At 35.6% G+C, this 21,479-nt stretch overlaps 1 protein-coding gene across 4 annotated transcripts in view; it reads right to left on the reverse strand.

Moving 5' to 3' along the window:
* Positions 1 to 21,479, reverse strand: part of BANK1 (B cell scaffold protein with ankyrin repeats 1) — a 304,887-nt gene that overhangs the window by 175,203 nt on the left and 108,205 nt on the right. For all 4 annotated transcript variants that reach the window (XM_088021093.1, XM_088021090.1, XM_088021091.1 and 1 more), the window contains exon 5: positions 13,901 to 14,040. In XM_088021093.1, coding sequence (XP_087877219.1) covers positions 13,901 to 14,040 — 140 coding nt within the window. The remainder of the gene's footprint in view (positions 1 to 13,900; positions 14,041 to 21,479) is intronic.

Below are 21,479 nucleotides of genomic sequence, written 5' to 3' on the forward strand. Positions count from 1 at the left end.
TTAAATTAGGCTTATTTACATTACTGGCAATATATTTACACTTTCTGTATACTAAAGCTAAAAAAGAACATGTCTCAGCTATATGAACTAATGAAAGAGACCATGAAAATATTAAAATCATAACATTAGTTTATAAATATTTTTTAAAAATTGTGCCATTGGCCACGAGAGTTCTGCATAGGTTATTATCTAGTTAATGATATCTGTATGAGGAGATAGACTTAGTATTTCTTCCCCAAAGTATACAAGATTTAATACAGACATATTGAGTTACCACACTTATGTATAAGTTAGGCATAAGATCACCTCTGAGATTCCTTCCAGTTCTGAGATTCTGAGACACAGATGAGAATTCAAAAGAGCAAGAGTTCCCAGTAGGAATCTGAGAAGTACCATTTCTTCCCCTGAGGCACTGTGACACTTTAATGTGAGAAATGTTACCGCTTATAACACTGAATTTAAAAAATGCAGTAGCAGTGTTTTTAAAATCAGAAGAAGAAGAAAAAAACCTTCACCATGTGGGCAATTATTTAATTAGGAAAGAATGTAGATACCTTTTAATATTCCAGTTTACCATAACTAGTTGAATCACGTCTATTTTCCATTTCACAAAAAAAAAATGGTATAGGACACAAAACAAACATACGAAAAATCACAGAAATGGCTATTAAAAATAATCCCAAAAGGATCTCTCCCTAGAAGATATCCTAACTAGAAAAATCTGATATGAGCAGTTATGCTTATTTTTAAATTTCAAGGACACAAATAGGCATCCTTTCTAAACACTGACATTGAAATTCAAAAATGCCATAAATTTTCCTCTCCTTAAAATAAATTGTGCAACCTAAAACATACTTAATGAGATTGATACAATGGTTGTTCAAATAAAGAGATTAAAATAGAGTAACTTAACATTTATTCAGCAACACTTACAAACATCCTAAGTTTTTAGTTACTAAGGAGCATGTGAAAATTAGAGTAGAATGAAATGATAAAATTATGTTGACACTAGTATTTGGTTATAATAAAAATTATGTATATATAAATAATATAAACATATATACATATGCATTTTTGCTTAGATCTATGCCTATCAAGAATATTAGAAAAAGAATTTAGAAAAAACTAAGCTATGACAGAAAGATACTACAAAATAATAACTTTGTACATATGAAATAAATATATAACTTTCTCCAGAATTCTTTCAGTGTCATGTGAGGAAATGTGGGATTAATTAATGTACTTTTAAAAAAATTATTCACATACATTTTATAAATCACGACTCTATCTGAATCTGAAGATACATATATATATGTGTATATATATGTAGTTATTCCTGATAAATGACTTTATTATAAGTATTTCTTCCTAAAAGAGAAAAATATATAAAATATCTGCTTTAAAAGATATTTAGAATTATGGAATTCCACTTCTGAAAAGATGGAGTAGTTGTACTTTCTCCTTTTCTTCTACTTAAATACAACTAAAATGTCCACATTTTAATAGAAAATCAATGGTTATACCAAGAACCAGGAAGATCTCTAACTGAATAAAAAGAGGCAATCAATAAATGTCAATACCTAGAGGACAAAGATTTTAGAATTACCTAAAAAAGATATTAAGACAGTCATGATAAAAAGCTTCAACAAGCAAATACAATAATTCTTGAAATATTTTTTTTTAAAAAAGCTTCAGCAAGGAAATACAAACTTTTGGCAAAGAAATAGAAAGTATAAAAAAGAACCAGTTGGGATTTTTAGAACTGAAAATACAATAATCAAAATAAAACCTCCTGTGGATGGGCTCAACAGCATAATGCAAGGGGCAAAGGGAAGAATCAGTGAACTTGGAGATAGAACAATGAAATATACTCAATCTCAACAACAGAGACAAAGAAGAAGGAAAAAAAATAAATAGTGTCAGGGACCTGTGAGATTATAACAAAAGATTTAACATTCTTGTGATCAGAATCCCAGGAGGAGAGAAGAAAGAGGCTGGGCATGAAAAAGTACACAGAGATAGTGGCTGATAACTTCCTGGATTTACCAAGAGATAAACCTACAGACTGAAGAAACTGAGCAAACCATAAACAGGGTAAAGCCAAAGAATTCTGTTCCAAGAAACATCATAGTTATACTTCAGAACATTAAAGACAAAGAAAAAAATTTGAATGAGAAAACAATACCTTACCCTACAGGGTAAAAACAATTAGAAACATAGTAGTAGTAGTAGAAAGAAGTGGCACACTATTTGTCAAAAATTAAAAGAGAACTATTAACCGAGAATCATGCCCAGCACAAGCATTTTTTAGGAATGAAGTGGAAATCATGACATTCTCAAATGAAGGAAAAGAGGAAATCTGTTGCCAGCAGATGTGCCCTACAATAACGGATAAAGGAAGTTCTTTAAACAGTAAGGATATGATAAAAGAAAGAATCCTGGAACATGAAGAAGGAAGAAAGAACATAGTAAGTAAAAAATATAGGTAAATACAATGGGCTCCCACTTCAAGAACCTAACAACAACAACAAAAAAATTAGAACAAACTGAAAGCAAGCAGAAAGAAGAAAATTATAACTAAAATGCAGAAATCAATGAAATAGAAAACATAAAATAGAAAAAAGTCAATATAACAAAGAGATAATTCTTCTAAAAGATTAGTAAAGCTGACAAACCTCTAGCAAGACTGAAGAAAAAAGAGAGAAGATACAAATGACAAATGTCATGAATGAAACATGAGATATCACTACAGACCCTGCAGACATCAAAAGGATAGTAAGGAAGTACAGTGAACAAGTCCACACACATAATTTTGACCAGTTAGATGAAATGGACAATTCCTTGAAAAACACAAACCAAACACAAACCAAAACCAAACGCATAATCTCTATTATTTCTTTCAAATACATTTGCATCTGTAATTTCTAGTAAATAAAAGTTTAAATAAATACAAACAAACCAGGAAAAAAATGAACCAGAAAAATAAATAAAAACAAATCAGGAAATATTCATTACACAAAGCTGAATTCCCTGAGATAAGTATCTATTTACATAGCAGCACCCTTTCAAAAAGTCTGATGGTGCCTCTTTCTTGAATAAGGGGCATCAACACAGCTTGGACATGACTGCATTGAGAGATTGTCCTTAATAGGATTTTAGAACAATATCATATAATCGAAGCAGTGAGGAGATATTTCAGATGTTTGGACTGGTACGAAAGGCTGTATGTTGCAAGTGTAATACAAGTCTATATAGTGAAACAGACTCAAAAGAGTTGAGGTAGTAATATTAACTAAATGCTGGGCACCTAGAATATGCTAGGCTTTACATAATTTGTCTCTAATTTTTATAACATTCCTGCATGGTAGATTTTTTAAATGCCTTTTTTAATAGATGTGATAACTATGGTACAAAAAACTTAGTAATACCCGAAACTGCAGAGCTAGGAAGCGTGACATCAAGAATTTTAACTTATGCCTTTACATTCTAAACACACTGTACTTAATACTACATTCTTGCCATGGAGAAAAGAATAAAATCTGACACAGTGTTTGAATAAAGAATAAATTATGGTCCCATAGTTTCGTTATGGACACTGAAGTTCCAAACATCATATATTTAGCCAGAAAATGGAAGGAAAGGGGCATACATGGAAGGGGGATGGTAAAGTGGGCACATCTGTCAGTCACATCTATTCCTTTTTTATTTTTAATTATGTTATGTTAGTCACCATACAATACATTATTAGTTTTTGATGTAGTGATCCACGATTCATCGTTTTCATATAACATCTATTCTTTTTTTAACCACAAAAGCAAAAGCTCCAAAGATGTCCCCTTGTGTCTCATTGCCTAAAACTTACGTGAAAACTCTAGCTGCATGGGTGGTTAAAAATGTGAGAATCTGGCTTGCCCAGCTTTCCCAGCAGAGGCGGGCAAAGAAGAGGGCTTTTAAGCTTTGACAGTGGCTGATGAAACCTGTAAGGCTGGCCACAGAATATTAAAGTAATGTTACAGATCTGGTAGAGAAAGACGGTAATAGTTTTAAAGTACCTCGATGAGCAAGAGAAACAACTTGAATGAAATAACCATAGGAGGGTTGTAAAATGTTATAGGAGACACAGCCCATTTAATGATTCCATTTTACTCTTTACCTTCAGATATCTAAAAGGAAAGTCAACGGTTGAGCTGAAAACATGTTCTTTTTATTATAACAAATTATTATGCTTGTTTAAGTTTAACTAGTAAAAGAAAGGTCACTTCGTCTGTTCTGTTGTTCATAATATGTGCCACGAAAGTGAGCCAAAATAGCCATATAAAGGGGAATTTGATAGCTTACATAATAACTCTTAAACCAAATTTCCTACTGCAGCTTGTAGAGAAAATGACAGGTGAAGGAGCAAAGCAAATACTGCCGGGGTTACGCAAAGCCTTTTCTTTCTTTCTTTCTTTCTTTTTTTTTTAACTTTATGAGTATTTAACTATAAGCAGTTAAAGGAATGATCTAAGTAAGTGGATAGGGTAAGATAAAGGAGTTATTTTTCTTTGTCAAATTAATTTTTCTAAGTTTTGAGTGAGTCAGTTCTTAGAATTTCAACCTATATCTGACTACAAATGCAAGAGTAAATATGAAAATATAAAACAATGCAGTTTAACACTCCTTTCAAATATGTTATGTTTACTATTGGTTCAGTATTCAGACTTACGGCATCTCTTTGCATAACATGAAAATGATATTATAATAAGAAAAAAATGTTTTGAGATCTGAGAAACCTGTGTTGAAATTCCTGCGCCAGGACTCATTAGCTATGGACCTTAATAATACTTAGCTGACAAAATTATTTAAGAGTTTAAATGAGTAAATATGTAAAATGTCCAGTACATATTAATTCTCTTTTCTCTAAATACCATGTTGTGAGCTCTCATAACCACTCACGAAATGTAATCACTGTGATTTAGAATGGCACAGACTGCTCCCCAAACTGGCTTTTGTAGCAACTGAAGAAAATAGTTTGTTTTTTCTTTCTAAATTTTTAAATTAAATGGCACGTATCTTCTAAATCAATTAGAATGTAGGTTTTGCTATCGTGGTACTGAGACCCAAAATGCCAGTAGCTTAAACAAGATGGAAGCCTATTTCTCTTTAACACGAAAGCCTAGAATTAGGCAATCTGATTAAGGGATCCAGGCTCTATTTGGTGCACTGCTGTCCTTCCTCCTCATAGTCCTAGATGGTTCATCCCTCACTCCCTTGTTGTTACTGCAACCAGTTAGAGAAAAAAGTCAGTGAAGGAGAGACTCCATCCTTCTTTGAAGGACATGATCAGAAATGTGCACATATCACTTCTACGGACATGCTGCCGGCCATTGGTTATGTACTTAGATGGCTACACCTAGCTCCAAGGGAGTCAGGAAGTGCAGTATTTACCCGGGCAAGCATGTGCCCAGATAAAAGTTATATGTAAGAAAGGAAAACGAAATTCTGGGGAACAAATAGAAGCTTCTGCCATCTCCATCAGTCATGCATAAACACCATAATTTAGTAAACGTAATCTAATAAAGTTTAAAAAAAAAACTTTCCTAGAAGTTGACTAAAGCTTGATTATGCTGAATTTTTCAATAACAACCCCCGTTTACATAATGTCAAAAAGCCTCAAAGCTTTAATCTGACCAAACCTGAACAGACTCATTAATAGACATATTTAATGACATTAATGATGAAACAAACAAAAGACCAGTTCTCCTAATGCAGGCAGTAGAAAGAGCAGTCATAAGAACCATGACTCTTTTCACCCTTACCTCCCTTTAGCAATTATTTTGTAACAACTTACTGTTAAATATGTAATAAGATCAATTTTAAAACAAAAATTGCACTAACATATCCAGAGAAATGCCTTTCAAAAAAGACTTCTCTAAATGATGCCATGATTTCCTAAATTTTTGAAATTATTTTTTGAGTTGTTTTAGGTACTAGTTCCCAAGGTAGGCTGTTAGAATTGGTGTCATTGTTTTATACTCACTTGGTTGTTCCTTTGTCTTTCCCTTCTTTGCCCTGCTCTCTCTACTTTAGTCAGAAAGAGCACTCCGTCAGCCAACAGTCCAATAACCTGAGCTCTGAAAAAAGGTTGTGCCTGTACTACGGGGAAGCCGGTGGCTGTTGGAATAAGGGGCTCTGATAGCTGGGTCACTTCAGTTTGGGTGGGTACCTTAATGTATAAAATGCTTTCACCCTCTCATTCTTTCACCCAACAAAATAGGTATTCAGCAGCTGTGTGTCTGGCAGCGTACTTGGCTCTGGAGATGAAACAGGGAACCAAATAGACAGTATCTCTGCCCTAAATGACCTTGGAGTTTAATGAGAGGCAGATATTGACAAATATTACACACGCAGATGTCCAATTCGAATGTGATCAGCACTACAAAGAGATACATAGGGAGATGTACAAGGTCAAGGGAGGCTTCACTGAGGAAGAGAAGCTGGAAGTAAAATTTGGAGGATGAATTAGAATTAACTAGGGAAGTCAGTGAGGGGAAAGGAGATTGGGAAAAGGTTTCAGTTAGAAAGAGGAGCATTTATAAAGGCCCTGGGGTAGGAGATTAGGAACCAAAAGTCCAGGAACTGGAAGCTGGCTAGTGTGTCTGGAGTGCAGAGAGAGAGAAATGAGAGTGAGATCAAGCTGGAGTGAAAGAGAAGGGACAGCGTCTATAGGGCCATATTGTTCATGTTAAAGATTTTCTTTTTTTAATCCATACAACCTTTGGAATCTACTGAAGGGTTTGAGTAGGAGCATCGCCTGCTGAGATCTTTTTAAAAGAACCCCTCAGACTATGGACTTGAGATAAGTAGGTCAGGTGCAAGAACACATGGTGGGGGACCAGTTAGGAGCCCACTGTAGTTTAGGCACAAGGAAAGGCAGAGGACTGAGGTGTTAGAACTGGAGGGATGTGGAGAGAAGTGAGCAATATGCAGTGAGTAAAAGTGATACGGATTGAATTTGTCGGGTGAGACAATAGAAGGTATTAAGGAGACGCTTATGTTTCTGGTGTTTAAACTGGATGATGATGCCTATCCCGAGGCAGAAAGACTGGGCCTTAAAGGAAAACCACATTTGGATTGTATTTTATAAGTTAATGAGCTAACCTGCCAAGTGAATATTTATCAAGAAAGGAAGAGAGTCTAAGAATCAAAACACTGAAATTGAAACTATTTTCTAGATCACAGAAAGAAGAGATTACAAAGGGTATTGAGAAGAAAAGGCAAAGGCAGGAGAAGGAAAACCAGAAAGATAGGGCTTCTTGAAAACTAAGGGGAAAAAAATAATCAGAAAAGTGAGTTTGGTCAATGGTGTCAGTTGCTGCTGACAGTCAAGTTAAATTGAACAAGAAGGATATCCATTGGATTTGTTGTGTGGGACTTGAGCAAAATTGACATACTATATTTGTTTGTGTGCTGATACTTAAAGTAATAAGGTGGATGGCTAAATGGCTGACAGGGGGTGGGGTGGGAGAGGCAGGATTCTTAGAAGTTGAATTTTCCTTGTCAAAAATTTCTTTTACTTCATTTCCTGCGTCTTGATGCTGTTTACTGTAGAAGCATAGTTCATGAATGCTAAACACAATTTAGAGTTCCCAGATTACATATTTACTTTATTTATCTTATTGTTGATACTATAACTATTATTGGTAAAGAGGCCCACAGAATGCATAATGACTTTTTAAAAAAATGCCAACAAACGCATTTTGCCACAAGGATTTTTCAGTCTTCTAATTTCCAAAGGATTACTGATGATTTGCGATTCATTCCAGAGGCAGATTCTCTCATTTTCTCTAATTGTCTTGTTATGAATAATAGCTACGGAGGAATATTGTTAACTGTATTTGGCTTGTGCTTTGTTTTCTGGATTGTTTAAAAACATTCTTTATGGTTGAAGAAGATCCAAAGCCTCTAAAGACCTAGCTAGTATACGCAGAGGGCTGCACTTGAATGAGGTCGCTTACGGACAGCACTCACGCAGACACAGACATCCTCTGCAAAGGGCAGCCAAAGCCACCCCAGTGATAAGAGGAGAGAGGAATGTAAAAGGCAAATTGGGAGAAATAAAAAATGGAGGCAGTATTTATTTCCACTGAGTAAGCAGAAACTATAAATTAAAGTGGCATTAATAAGATATATTCTAAACAGTTAAACATAAGCTAAAATGAATGGGGGCCAATATGGACTGATAATGGCTTATAAGATAGAGAATTAACAGGAACTAAAAGTATGGTTGTGTTCATGGCTAAGTAACTGCACTCAGAAATATTTATTTCTTTCCCCTAAAACAGCTGCTATATCTGCTGTTAAAGTTAACCAACTTATTTGTTTTTTCCTAAATAAGTAGATGAAGGTACTAAGTGGCATGTTCCTGTTTGACTCAATAATTGGTAACTGAACTGGGGATTGCTGAACTACCCAAATAAGGCATCTTTAACCATTTTAAGTCTGAACTACCCAAATAAGGCATCTTTAACCATTGCTGAATCGTTATCACAGGTGGAGACATGGCACAAAATATCACTTATTTTATCAGTAAAATTCAAGTTTCAATAAATATGCCTTATTCTTACTGATCCATTCTAATTAGGGGCATAAAATATGAAAAATGAATCCAGAAATAAATGCCCAAATTGCACTTTATTTTTTCTTCCCCTACCCATTTCAAATATTTCATCAGAAATAGGAAACATGTAATAAAAGTGGTGAAAGATACATGAAATTCACATCACTTCCTTCTCTGCTGGGAGAATTGGGAAGAAGTGCTAATACAAGTGAAATAAAGGCTGCATCAAGAACCCACATACTTGCAAGCCAATGTTCTTTGGTGACAGCAGTCGCAATCCCCAGTTGAAGTATTTTTTTTTTCTTGGCATAAAATTGTGGACTATTTGAGTCCGAAGTGGCCTTGGAGATCATATATTCTAGCTTCCTCACTGTACACATGAGGAAATCCCTCTCACACTAAGGAGAATGAGCTCTCATGAAGTGACTGCTGATTTGGTTAAAGAATCTAACACCTGCTCCTGCCCCATCCGGAACTGAATGATTCTCCTGTGCTATGCTGTCGCTTTCCAGGAAAGGGAAAGAAAAGATAACATGCAGCCTTTTGAAAGAGAGAGAAGACTGTAGGCATTTTTTTTTTTTTTTTTTTTTGAGTATCAAACATTTCCTTAATATTCAAAAGAAAGGCAAGACTGGAATCTGGAACCATATAGCTGTTAAAAGTCAGTAATGATCTACATGATGAACATACGGTTCATTACTGAGGTAGAACGTGAAAAATTTATAGCACAAATTCTTCACTTTTCTGGTATCCAGGGCCTCTGAGCATTCTTCATTTTCATAAGTATCAGATTCATTTATTCAATTTGAGAAATAAATAACCATATTTTAAGAGGACGGTTTTCATTCTCTTTCTTATCATTTACATACCTATAGTTTTCCACTTATGTTTTTAATTAGCACTAGAGGACAAAGCAAGCATTTGTGTTTTCCCATTTTTGTCTCATGGTGTCTCATGGGTCAGGAGCTAATTGTGTGAAAGTAACTAGGTATGCAAAGATGAAAAACACAATGCCCATACCTTAAAGAAGGGGGAGGGAAGGAAGAGCTGAGTATGTTCTAAGAGTGAGCAATCCTGGAGGGCTAAAACATAGGACTCATGGAGAGAATTAAGAAGACATGGAGGGAGGGGCACCTGGGTGGCTCAGTCATTAAGCGGTTGCCTTCGGCTCAGGTCATGATCCCTGGGTCCTGGGATCGAGCCCCGCATCGGGCTCCCTGCTCCGCGGGAAGCCTGCTTCTCCCTCTCCCACTCCCCCTGCTTGTGTCCCTGCTCTCGCTATCTCTCTCTGTCAAATAAATAAATAAAATCTTAAAAAAAAAATAAAAAGAAGACACGGAGGGTATACTGTCATAAGAGCTGATGTTGGGAAAGATTTGTGGCTCTGCAGGCTGGTGTGCCATTCAGAGGAGTTTGGACCTTATCCAGCGAGTCACCAAAAGTCTGTAGCAAGGGAGTGGCTTAGATAACACTGGCGTTATGGAGAAGTATAGCTTAGAGACTAGATGCACTTGCACCCCTTATCAACAGGAGCTGATGATAAGAAGAAAAATGGTGTTCACCAGTCTTTCCAAGAAGACAAGGGCCTAAAAAAAATTACTGAAAGGCCTTGGGATGAATCTCCTGAAGAATTCTTTAAGGAAGATACCTGCTAACTTTTGAATGTAACCTTGTGAAAAAACTAACACTTAAGAAAACTATTTACAACTACAAAGTTCCTCGTGATATCAGAGTTCCCTATGCCTGTATCTTCCCTCATCCCAACTGTAGCTGGCTTCATACTGTGTAAAATATTTGCAAGCAGCAAACCAAAGATTGAAACATACACATAATTTAATAAAAACTGGAAATGAAGTGTACCCTAACATGAAGATGAATCTAAGATTTCAGTAAGTATAAAGCAAACCGTGCAAAATGATCAATACATGCAGCACAAAGATATCATTGTACCAACAAGAAATACAACAAAGAAGAATTATTTGGTACCACTTCAAAAACTCTTTTAACGAATAGGATGCTAATGCTTTGACCAATAATTGCTATGTTCCTTTAGCATTTTGACCTAATTTGGTTTCTTATATTGTATCTAGTTGTTCCTATACAAAGTTAACTTTAGGGTTGTCCCCAGATGCTTCTGTAAATAGGATGAAAATCTCAAAGGTTTTAATTATCTCAGTTAAATGGGAGTTACTAGTATTTCTAACCCTAGTACTTGAATTCTAATTATCTTCCCAAGTTGGGCTCTGAATTTTTTTCATTTTTCATTCATTCTCTCTTAAATTTGTTGTTTTAGGTAATGCTCTGGAAATTGTACCTTTATGAGGCTACATGCTGGGATTTAATATCTATCCAAAAAAGATGAAATGATTTAGGAAACAGTTGGATAATTAAGCTGATTTAGGTAAACTATTTAAAACCTAATGGACATCATTAAAAATAAACTAAGAAAATCAAATATCTCATCATTTCTTTTCTCAAATGCACAGAATGGTCATTTTGCTATATGCCCAACAGCTTTTAAACAATAATATGAAGTCTCTTATTATAAGTTCTAAGATTACTGAAAAATAAAACCACAGATTTCTCATTAGTATTCCTTTCCTCAAATTCACAGATTGTTCACATTATTATATGCCCAATAGCTTTTAAATGATTACAGGCAGTATCTTACTACTAATTTTTAAGATTACTTAAATCACATCTGCCATTAAAATTTACAGGAAAACTCAGGATGGCTCTTACACCAGGCCATTCCAGCGAAGTAGATCAGATACTGAAAAAACTGAAATCTGCTGGTATATTTTCTTACAAATACATGATAACTAGAGTGAATAAAATGACAATGAATGTTGTTCTTTGACTAGAGATGTTCAGTGAATTATCTGCAAAATATCCAAATTTCCCAATTAAGTCACAGAGTAGCAAGCATATGAAAAAAACAATTACTGTAATGTTCTATGCTGGCACGGAAAAGCAAACCTTTTTGCACATTTTAAAAAATATAATCTACTTGGGAACAAAGCCAAATGTCAAAAGGGAAATCCAAATGCCTGCAAGCAGAAGCCCAGTGGGGGCTGGGCTGTCTCCTTTGAGGCCAAACAACCCTAAAACACACCAAGGAAATGCCCCTGCTGTTCCTTCTTTTTCATCAGGGATAGAGCCTGCTTTTCACTATCTCCACGAATTCATACTAGGGATAACTTAAATGGTCCAGATGCCAGTGGACTGGAGAACCCCACGTCATTCCTGGTCTAAGCTTTGATGGAGGCTGACCGAATTGCAGCGTTTTCCCTCCTTCAGGCCTGCGATAGTACAGCTCAGTCTGGTCCGGGATCTCAGTCTCAGAATTTGTTCGATCTAATTTCATGACACGTCTAGGTCCCCTGACAACAGTAGCAAAACTCGTAAGCCTATCTTAAGTGGTATAGGTTAAACTAAATCTCCTAATGTCTCTTCTTACCATGCTGTGGTCTGCTGTCACCAAGTTAGAATAATTCTACCTCTCAGTACTCACTTAGGTTCAAAGGGACTCTCTCCTGAGAGTAAAAGCCTGAATCAAGCTGTGACTGTCCAGCATCCTTCCTTATGCTAGGCCACCAGGGATAGGTGAAGAGGAGAATCCTAAGATGTAATCGTAACACTTTCTCACCTCTCATTTCTGACACCCACCGAGGGTGAAAAGGAAATAGTATTTTCTAGTTATCTGAAAATGATCCAAAACAGTTTGTATTCACTCAAAGCTGTAGAAGAAACCATGACTTGGCAAAATAAAGCACTCTGAAAAATTGCCCAGGAGTCATACATTATATTTAATCTTCTTGCATACAAAAAGTTTTTTTCTCCCCAAAGGCAAAATCCACACAAAAATGTGTTGGGGGGGCTACTTTACCTCTATGCTAACTGAATACTGATAATGCATATATCACTTTTGCTAATCTTTTTGCAGTGAATGGAATTTTTAAAGTGGAAGATAAGGTAGATTTGTCACAATAAAATCAAACAATCCATATTTCAAGCTAATACTTTTGTTTTTGCTTTGCAATTACAATATAGACATTTTGTCAAATGTCCTCAGACTCACCAGTTTGACAAATGGTACTTTATTCCCTGAACCTTCTCTAAGACATTTTTACCTTTGCCATTGTTCTAATAGAAAAAAATGTGTCACACAAAATAAATAACAAAGCCTCCAATTTCAGACTAGTTTAAACAGATAAGGTTTCATGACAACCTGTCAGTCACACTATCATTGATGGTTTCGTTATAGAGTGTTTTGTGGTAAATTTGAAGATCTCATTGTTTAGCTACCTCTTTTTCACTTTTATTCCCTTTTACCCTCCCCATCCACTGCCAAAAACCCAAGGCAATTAAGTAAGAGTATAATCTAATTATCAAGTAGCTATAAAAAGAAATGCCATTTAGTTCACTCTGAATACGTGATGGAATAAGCACATAAAGGATAAACGTTCCACATTAAACAAGGTTTCTCTCTTTTGAAAGTGGGTCAGGTAACAAAAAAACAAAATAAAATGCAGAAATTAAACCAATGGTTTAAGATGAATCAAAATACTATTGTTGCATTCCATACCCATGAGGGCATTGGCGTTCACTGGTAACTGTTTCAAACAAGGGCCTTTTGAGAAGACTAGAAACCCCTCGCCAAGTCCTCCTTGCTGAGTAATGCTTTGTCACCCTGGAGAAAGAACCTGGGGCTCTTTGCACACTTCCCTGAAAATCTGAGCAGTTCTGGAATTCCTAATAAACACTATCAATTTAGAGCAATAATTTTCACTATCGGGTAACAGTAATAAATGAAACTAAGAAAAACACACCAAGCTTGGAAATTTCCACATGAAAATAACAATTCCTAGATTAATGCCCTAGGCTCCCTTTTTGGTAGTGTTCTTGGTTTGCCTGACTCCTGAGCCTCAACGCATCAGATGATCTGACTTTTATTTTGCACTGTCCAGATCTGGATAAAGAGGATATTCGTTTCTTAAGAGTTCTGTCTAATCCTACTGTCTTTCTTTATCTGCTCTGTGACAACTTTAAAATGAGCCCATCACAAAAGCGATTTTGTAATGGAGAACCTGTCTCCCGGTGACATTATCTGGAATGACTTGAGTTAAGCAAACTAATTCATCTGTATCTCTGCACCACAGAAGTCCGTTTCCTCCCTCACTATTGATCCATAATTCATTCTTATTCAACCAGCATTCAGACTTTATACCAAAGCATGCATTCTGTTAACAAGCATTGGCTCTTTGGCTCGTTACCAACTTCGTGGAAAGATCCACTTACCTGGCACACACCATCTCCTGGACGTGCCACTCCCAGTAGGTTTTCCATAGGCTTTGCTGTTGTAGAGTATTTCATCTCTGTTGTGGCCTTAATGACTCCATCGCAGTAGATGCGGACATTGACAGAGCCAGCAGGAAAATCTTATAAAATATAAACAAGAGCTGAGTATACAATGCATGTATCCTATTATTATATCTGTTAGAGAATATGAAGGAATATTTAAGAATTCATAACAATTTTACTGACTTCTAGCACTAAATGTTTTTTTATCCTTAGTATCCAAAGAATATAATGTACAATTTTAGACTTAATTAAATAAAACCTTACAAGATCAAAACATGCTAAAATTATGGTAAAAGCCCTAAATCCTTCCTTCCTACTACTAAACTTCTTTTTTGATGGAATCTATAATTATCTTTACATAATACTTTAGAATTTATAATGATACCATCATTCATTTAAAGTTGTGTATCTGTTAATAATCTCAAGAAAATTTGCATTAATTATAGGCAAGTTTCTCAAAATTGTATTTGGAAAGAGAAAGAGTAGAATCGATTGAAATCACCAAACTCTGATGCAACTGATTACAGTGAAAAACCCTTGGGAAGACAAGGTTTAATATCCTGCTATTTAAGTACCATTTATACTATACATTTATCAAAACTCTTTTTGTGAAAAAGTTGTTCAATGTGACTGATATGATACCTTGTGAACTCTGCATTAACATACCAACAGAGTTAGAGTTTCCTAAGAATGTTGGGTTCCCTACGAAAGAATAACAATAATCAATCATTTCAGTAAGAAAGTTATTTTGCTTTATTTTAACAAAAGTAAACAAAATTAAGCCTTGAAATCCATTTGCTTTAAAAAATCTGACTCTCTGTCATGGAGATATTTCCCAAATTCTCCTGGAAAACTGTCACCCAGACATCTGGGGGTTGGAATATAAGCCATTTGGTACAAGACCAAAAAAGCCTGTTCTAACCTTAGGCACCTGACGAAGCTTTGAATATTTAAAAGTTTCTAAGGTTTAAGCATAATTTTACTTTATCTCCTGAAGAGATTAAATGACCTCTTATAATTTTGCTCAGAGAGATTTAAAGCCAGCAAAAGCAATCTTAAGCTTAATTAGATCAAGAAGCTATAATTTTCTCTTCCCACATTGCTTGACTAGACACCTAACCTGTATTATAAAGAAAATATATGTATAAAAGTTCTCTCCTCCCAAGGTAAGTCCATCCAGTAGATAATGTAAGAGAAAATGCAACAAAAGTACATTTAATCAGCTGAAGAAGCCTACATATAGTAAAGAGGGTTCTAGAGTTACTATAGTCAAAAGAAATCAATTTTGGTAGATTTCAGAAAGACAATTTTGAAAGAAGATATTGATTTTGTTTATCAGAAAAAAGATTAGAGTTTGCAATGGGGTGTTCACTGAAAGAAAGTCAGGTGATGAATCGTGAGAGATACATGATGAGGTATGTATTGGTAGCTCTTTGATATAGGATACTTAAAATATTCTAATTCTTTTAAAATCTAACATGAAAGTAAATGAACTGATTTATTCTTGATAACTTGTACCATTAGATCTATTGATAATGATGTTGATCTTAGAATAATCTTCCCAAGAGATGTCCTTTGAAGTACTGTCCTTTGCTGTATACATTTTCTTATCTATTGAATGTCAGTTATTAAATCAAGACCTTGGAGGATTCCTTATGGATTCATCTGGCTGAGAGGCCCTCCTTAAATATGTATTGTTGAATTGGACTTTTCATAAACAGCACTCTGTACCACCTGAGCATTATTTTATTTTGAGTGTGGCCATTATGATATCTACATTTTATAGCTCCTTAATAAAAATAAAAGCCAATTAATTTAAGGACTCAGAAAAGAGGGAAAGTGAATTCTGCTATTTACTATCTAAAGTCAGGAAGTAACATTTAACACTGGAAGTACACACGAATATAGGTCAAGATCACCAAACCAAGCAAGGGTACTGGAGTCAGCTATGGAGAGGAAAAAAGGCTTATAGTGTAAGAAGATGGAACTTCTTGCTCACATCAAACACAGATACACAAGAAAGCAAACTTATACAGGAGCAACAGTAAAAAAGGAACTCTACTCAAATTTCACATCTCAAGGTCCAGGCCATTTAAAATTCTTTGTCAACCTGCACTGTCTCTGGGATTTTAAGTGGTCTGTCCTTCCAGATGAGGGACAAACTGAAACAGTTTACAGAAAACATAAACTAAAGTGTTTTTGAATAGTCAGAACTACCTTCACTAATTCTTTAAAAATACATATTTCACAAATCCAGTAACTTAAGAGCTGTTTGCTTTCTGTATTTCCATTGTCTGTGACGCTGTGTTCCTTTATCAACCAACTTTAGCTCTTTATCACACGGTAAACCTTACATGAACCCACCTAGTGTTTCCATGGGAACTGAAGTCAATATGGTTTCCTTTTGATTAGAACATTATTATTAAATAAATATTGGTGGCTTCAAAACCTTTGTCTTGCCTAAAAATTGATACCAATTTAATATATTTTAAAACTGCCCTCTTCAATTACGATATTTAGAAAAATTTCTTATCAATTGTTGTTATTTTTCTACGCAGGTTAAGCATAATATTTGTCACATCCTCAAGTATTTTTCATGCTCTTTTAATGAAATATGAAATTATAATTTACATTATCCGGAACAGTTTCTTAATTAACAAAGAGATTCTATATCTTTGTGGATATTTTTACATTCCTTTCAACTTTTAATTGGTTGTCCCCACGTTGTATAAAGTATTTTTCTGGCTGAGCTACACGTATCAGAGGAATACCCTCTTCCTTCTGAGTAAACATTAGTTGATATTTCTTGTTTAAAGACTGCACATGTATTTTTATAACTTTTGGCATAAGCTGAGACTACTGCAAGTTCCTGAGTAACTTCAAATTCCTTTAGCACAAGGCAGTTCCTGTCAGTGACAAACCTGTGGATACCATTAGAAAGGTGTGTTTTTTTTAGAAAATGAAGTAATTATATGAATTTATTAAGCTGAGAGGAAAAAGAAGACAGAAGTAAAGGATATTTTCTCAAATAAAAAGAATCAGGTTAAGCTATGGAAGTGTCTGAGAAGGGAAAGATACCATTTAGAAAAAGAGCATCTTAAGATTTCTTCACTGGTTGGCATAATTGTACTTGAACATAATTTTGTTTTTTTCTGAATTGTTACCAAATTAGAAACAAACATACATTTAAAAAGAGCATTAATACGGCAAAGAGTTGGTTGGGTGGTGAAAAATCTGAGAGGTCTGAACACTATAAGTAGGTTTCAGAGTATGTGACATGCTGAGAGTATTATCACACACACACACACGCACACACTTAAAATGACTAAGAGAAACTATCCAAAGAAAGGAAGGAATAATAAGGAATAATGGTTTTATTTTTGTTTTTATTTTATTATTAAAATAATATTATTGGTTTTAAGAGGTACCATTTTCTAAAAGAGAATGTTAGTTGCCTATCCCAAAGTTTATTCTCTACCTTTTAGAAACAGAATCCTGATTTTATTTTATTTTATTTTATTTATTTTATTTTATTTTATTTTATTTATTTATTTATTTTTATTTATTATATATATAATTTATTTTATTTTATTTATTTATTTATTTTTGCTGGGCACATTGCTATCCAACTAAAAGGACTCGATTTTCTGTTCTTCCTTTCAGCTAGACATGAGCTTGGGATTAGGTCCTGATTAATGTGATATCAGCAGATGAGTCTTACAGAAACCTTCTCAATTTAATGAGGCCTTCTTTATCCCAGTGTTGTGTTGATAAACTGACTCTCCAAAAAGAAAATCAAAAAGTTCTGATTTATAGTTTTTGCCAATTTCTGTGTTGTATATACTTCCACCATGGCTGATTTCAAGTAACCAAAGTCAATGGACTGAATTGTGTTCCCTCCATCCCCCAATTCCTGTGTTGAAGACCTAACACCCCCAAGGTGACTGTATTTAGAGATAAGGCTTTTAATGAGATAATTAAAGTTAAATTGAAGTCATAGGGTAGCGCCCTTATCTAACAGGACTGTAAGAAGAGAAAGAGACACCCCCAGTTCCATGCACTGAGAAAAGGCCATAGGAAGACAGCAAGAAGGTAGCCACCTACAAGCCAAGGAAAGAGGTCTTGCCAGAAACCAATTTTTTTGTCCCTTGATCTTAGGTTTCCAGCCTCCAGAAATGTGAGGAAAATAAATTTCTCTCGTTTAAGCCACCCAACCTGTGGAATTTTGTTATGGCAGCCAGAGGAGACTAATACACAAGGTAATATCACTGAATATGAAGTAGAGAAGAGATGCATAGAATTGACTTTTGCAATCCAATATGAGATGGTGCTGGAACACCAGTGCTTCATCAGGTTGCTCGAAAATTGGGAGTGATAGTAAGGGTCTTAGAAGCCATATTACTCCATGATGATTATGGCTATACCCTAGGGATTATGGAATGGTTAGCAGAAATAAGTCTGCTCTGGGACAATATTGTGAAGCTGCCATACCAGCCCTCAATACCAGCCAGATTTAGTACATGAAGTTCTGGGTATCACCCAAGAGAATATTTACAGAGAGCAAACCCCATTTTGAGTAACACGGCTGATTAAATCATGAGCCAGATGATCAGAAATCAAATCACATGAGCAATTTTTCTACACCAGAAAGAGACTGGAAGGATGGAGGCCATCGTTTAAACTTGATACATCCGGGGGCGCCTGGGTGGCTCAGATGGTTAAGCGTCTGCCTTCGGCTCAGGTCATGATCCCAGGGTCCTGGGATCGAGTCCCGCATCGGGCTCCCTGCTCCTTGGGAGCCTGCTTCTCCCTCTGCTTCTCTCTCTCGCTCTCTCTCCCTCCCTTTCTCTCTCCGTCTCTCATGAATAAATAAATAAAATCTTTAAAAAAAAATAAAATAAACTTGATACATCCGTAATAGGGAAGGATCCCTGGTATGTTTCCACTTTAGTTTTAGATCCCTCCATCTTAATTTGGTATTCAAAGAAGTACAGAAAAATTTTTTTAGAGACTTAAATCTGTATAGACTCTTACTAGTGTGGGATACTAATTGAGATCTTTCCTGCCCCTGGAAATCACCAATGAGTTCAGGGATTATATATGAGATAACATGGAATTAGGAGTTCTGTTGAACATGATTCCTCAAGGGTGAAGGGGGATGAACAAATTTGGTGGCTTTTATATCAAGAGATATAAGCAAAGGACTGGGAGAAAAGAGGGTGTAATATGAGGACTACAATACTTAGAAAGATGATCCCCCCAATTTTTAAGTGGATTAATATACCTTATCCAGAAGCTGAGGGTGAGGTATTCCAGAAAAGCCACTCCTTATGTTTAAAGGAATTGCTAGAGGGAGAGATTAACACTTTATTCCTCAGCTGGATATTTGTTTAAGTGTTGTCTTGTAACTTATTTCCCTTACCTCCAAATGTCTATAAATATTTGAAATGTAATTAGAGAAGTTATTTTATCAACAAGGAAGTTGAGACACGATTGGGACTTGTTTAAAGTTACCCAGTAAATGGCTCAAAACACAATAAAAACAGCGCTTTTGGCCACTAGTTAATTGTTTCTTTGGCTACACTAAAGATTCTGGACAAATCACTAGCCTTTAAAGAGCATGCTGGACACTCTCTTATTCCATAATTGCTGTAGAGAAAAAGGAACTCTATTGTACTGTGCTATTCAGTGCTGTTCAGTGAAACTTTCCAAGAGGAATGGATATGTTCTAACGAAGCACTTGAAATATGGTTAGTGCAACTGAAGGAATTACTTTTAAATTTCATTTAATTATAATAAAGCTTAAGTAACTAGTGGTGGCTAGTGGTCAACATATTGGTCAGTGTAGCTACAAAACATAGTTCTCCACCTATGGTTTGTGACCCACTAACACAACATGGTATCAGTTTAGTTGGTTTTGACTAGCATAGAATTTCTATCTCTCTCTATATATTACCCATATGTTCTTGCATGTTGTTCACTTTTCCATTACAGTCCTTAACATATTAATCAAAGTTTTTTTAAATTCTCTGTATGATAATTCCAACATCTGTGTCACATCTAATTCTGGCCTGATATTTGCTTTATTTCTTTAGACTATGTTTTTTCTTGCTTTTTGGCACGTCTTGTAATTTTTTGTTGAAAACCAGACATGTTGTGTCGGGTATAAGAACTGAAGTAGGTAGGCATGTAGTGAGAGAATTTGTAGTAATCTGGCTGAGAAGTGGGCCATATTTCATATCTGCTATAGCTGTAGGTGCCAGAGGCTTCAAATTCCTCTATTATCCTTGTTTTTGTCTTTCCTTTTGACCTCCTGCTTCCCTAACTACTCCTCTTCAGAAAGATTCTGCATCTTGCAGTATTTCCAACTGTAACCTTCTGCCATTATACTGAGACCCTTTTGTTGTGGTGGTCAGGTTGGGGCGGGGGAAAGCATTCTAATCTTGTGATTAAATCTTGGTCTTCAAGTGGGCTGGTATCTCTAGGCTGTCACATTCACCAGTGTTTCTCCTGTGACATCGCTTTCCTCCTAACCCTAAGTGAGACAGAAAAGCTAGAAGGGGCTACCATGGGATAGATGCCCTTCCCCAGCTGGGATAAGGCATTCTTAAAGTGGTTTCCCCTGGAGAGTAAACTACTGCTATGGAGAGTATACAGGGAGTATTTCACCATGATTGTTCTTCCTCTAACCTCTAGAAGATCTTCCTCAGATCTTCACTATGTGAACCTGGTAGGGTTCCTGGAGGTGAATCCCACAAAATCATGGATGCTCTCAGGAGTTTCTTACTCTTGAGCTAGTCCACACTCTACCCCCTGCAATTCATCAAAATTACCATTTAGGTGTGCCTATCACTTTATGGCTCCAGTGACTTCTGCTCCAGCCAAGCAGATCTTGGGTGTCACTCTCTTGATTACTTTCCTCTCAAGATTTTGGGATGGTGGTTTGCCCTGCAACCTTAGTTCTCTGAGGAGTTCAAGAAAAGTCATTGATTTTCAGTTTGTTTAGCTTTTTCTTGTAGTAGGAATAGGAGTGACAGCTTCCAAGCTCTTCACATATCAAGGCTAAAACTGTTACTCTAATGACTACTTTTGCTTTAATTATATATTTCTGAGTATGTACTGAGTTATGATGTAAAATGTAGTTCTTGCTAGGGTTAAAAAAATGTTAACAAACAGTAGCATGAGGCAGAAAAAAATAAGACTCTGGGGCCATTTCTGCTGAGGCATGTCCCATCCACTTTCCCATACACATTCATGGAACCGTCCTATATACTGTTACATTTGGTAAGAAAATTTCTCACTAATTTCCAGAACATACTAATTGCAAATAAGAGTTGGAGAGGTTAAATAGCATAACTGGTAAATAGTGGTTTATTTGTTTTTTACTACAAATTTGCTGTTCAACCACATAGACAGTATATGGCCTGGCCAATATACTGGCCATACTATACAAGATATGTATATCTTGAAAGGTATAGACTATTAGTTTTCTGCTTTTCTGAAAAAAATGTGCATT

Source organism: Eumetopias jubatus, unplaced genomic scaffold (assembly GCF_037043125.1).
Source record: "Eumetopias jubatus isolate StellerSeaLion01/CBP00866 unplaced genomic scaffold, mEumJub1_p1.0 scaffold_2, whole genome shotgun sequence".
NCBI lineage: Eukaryota > Metazoa > Chordata > Mammalia > Carnivora > Otariidae > Eumetopias > Eumetopias jubatus.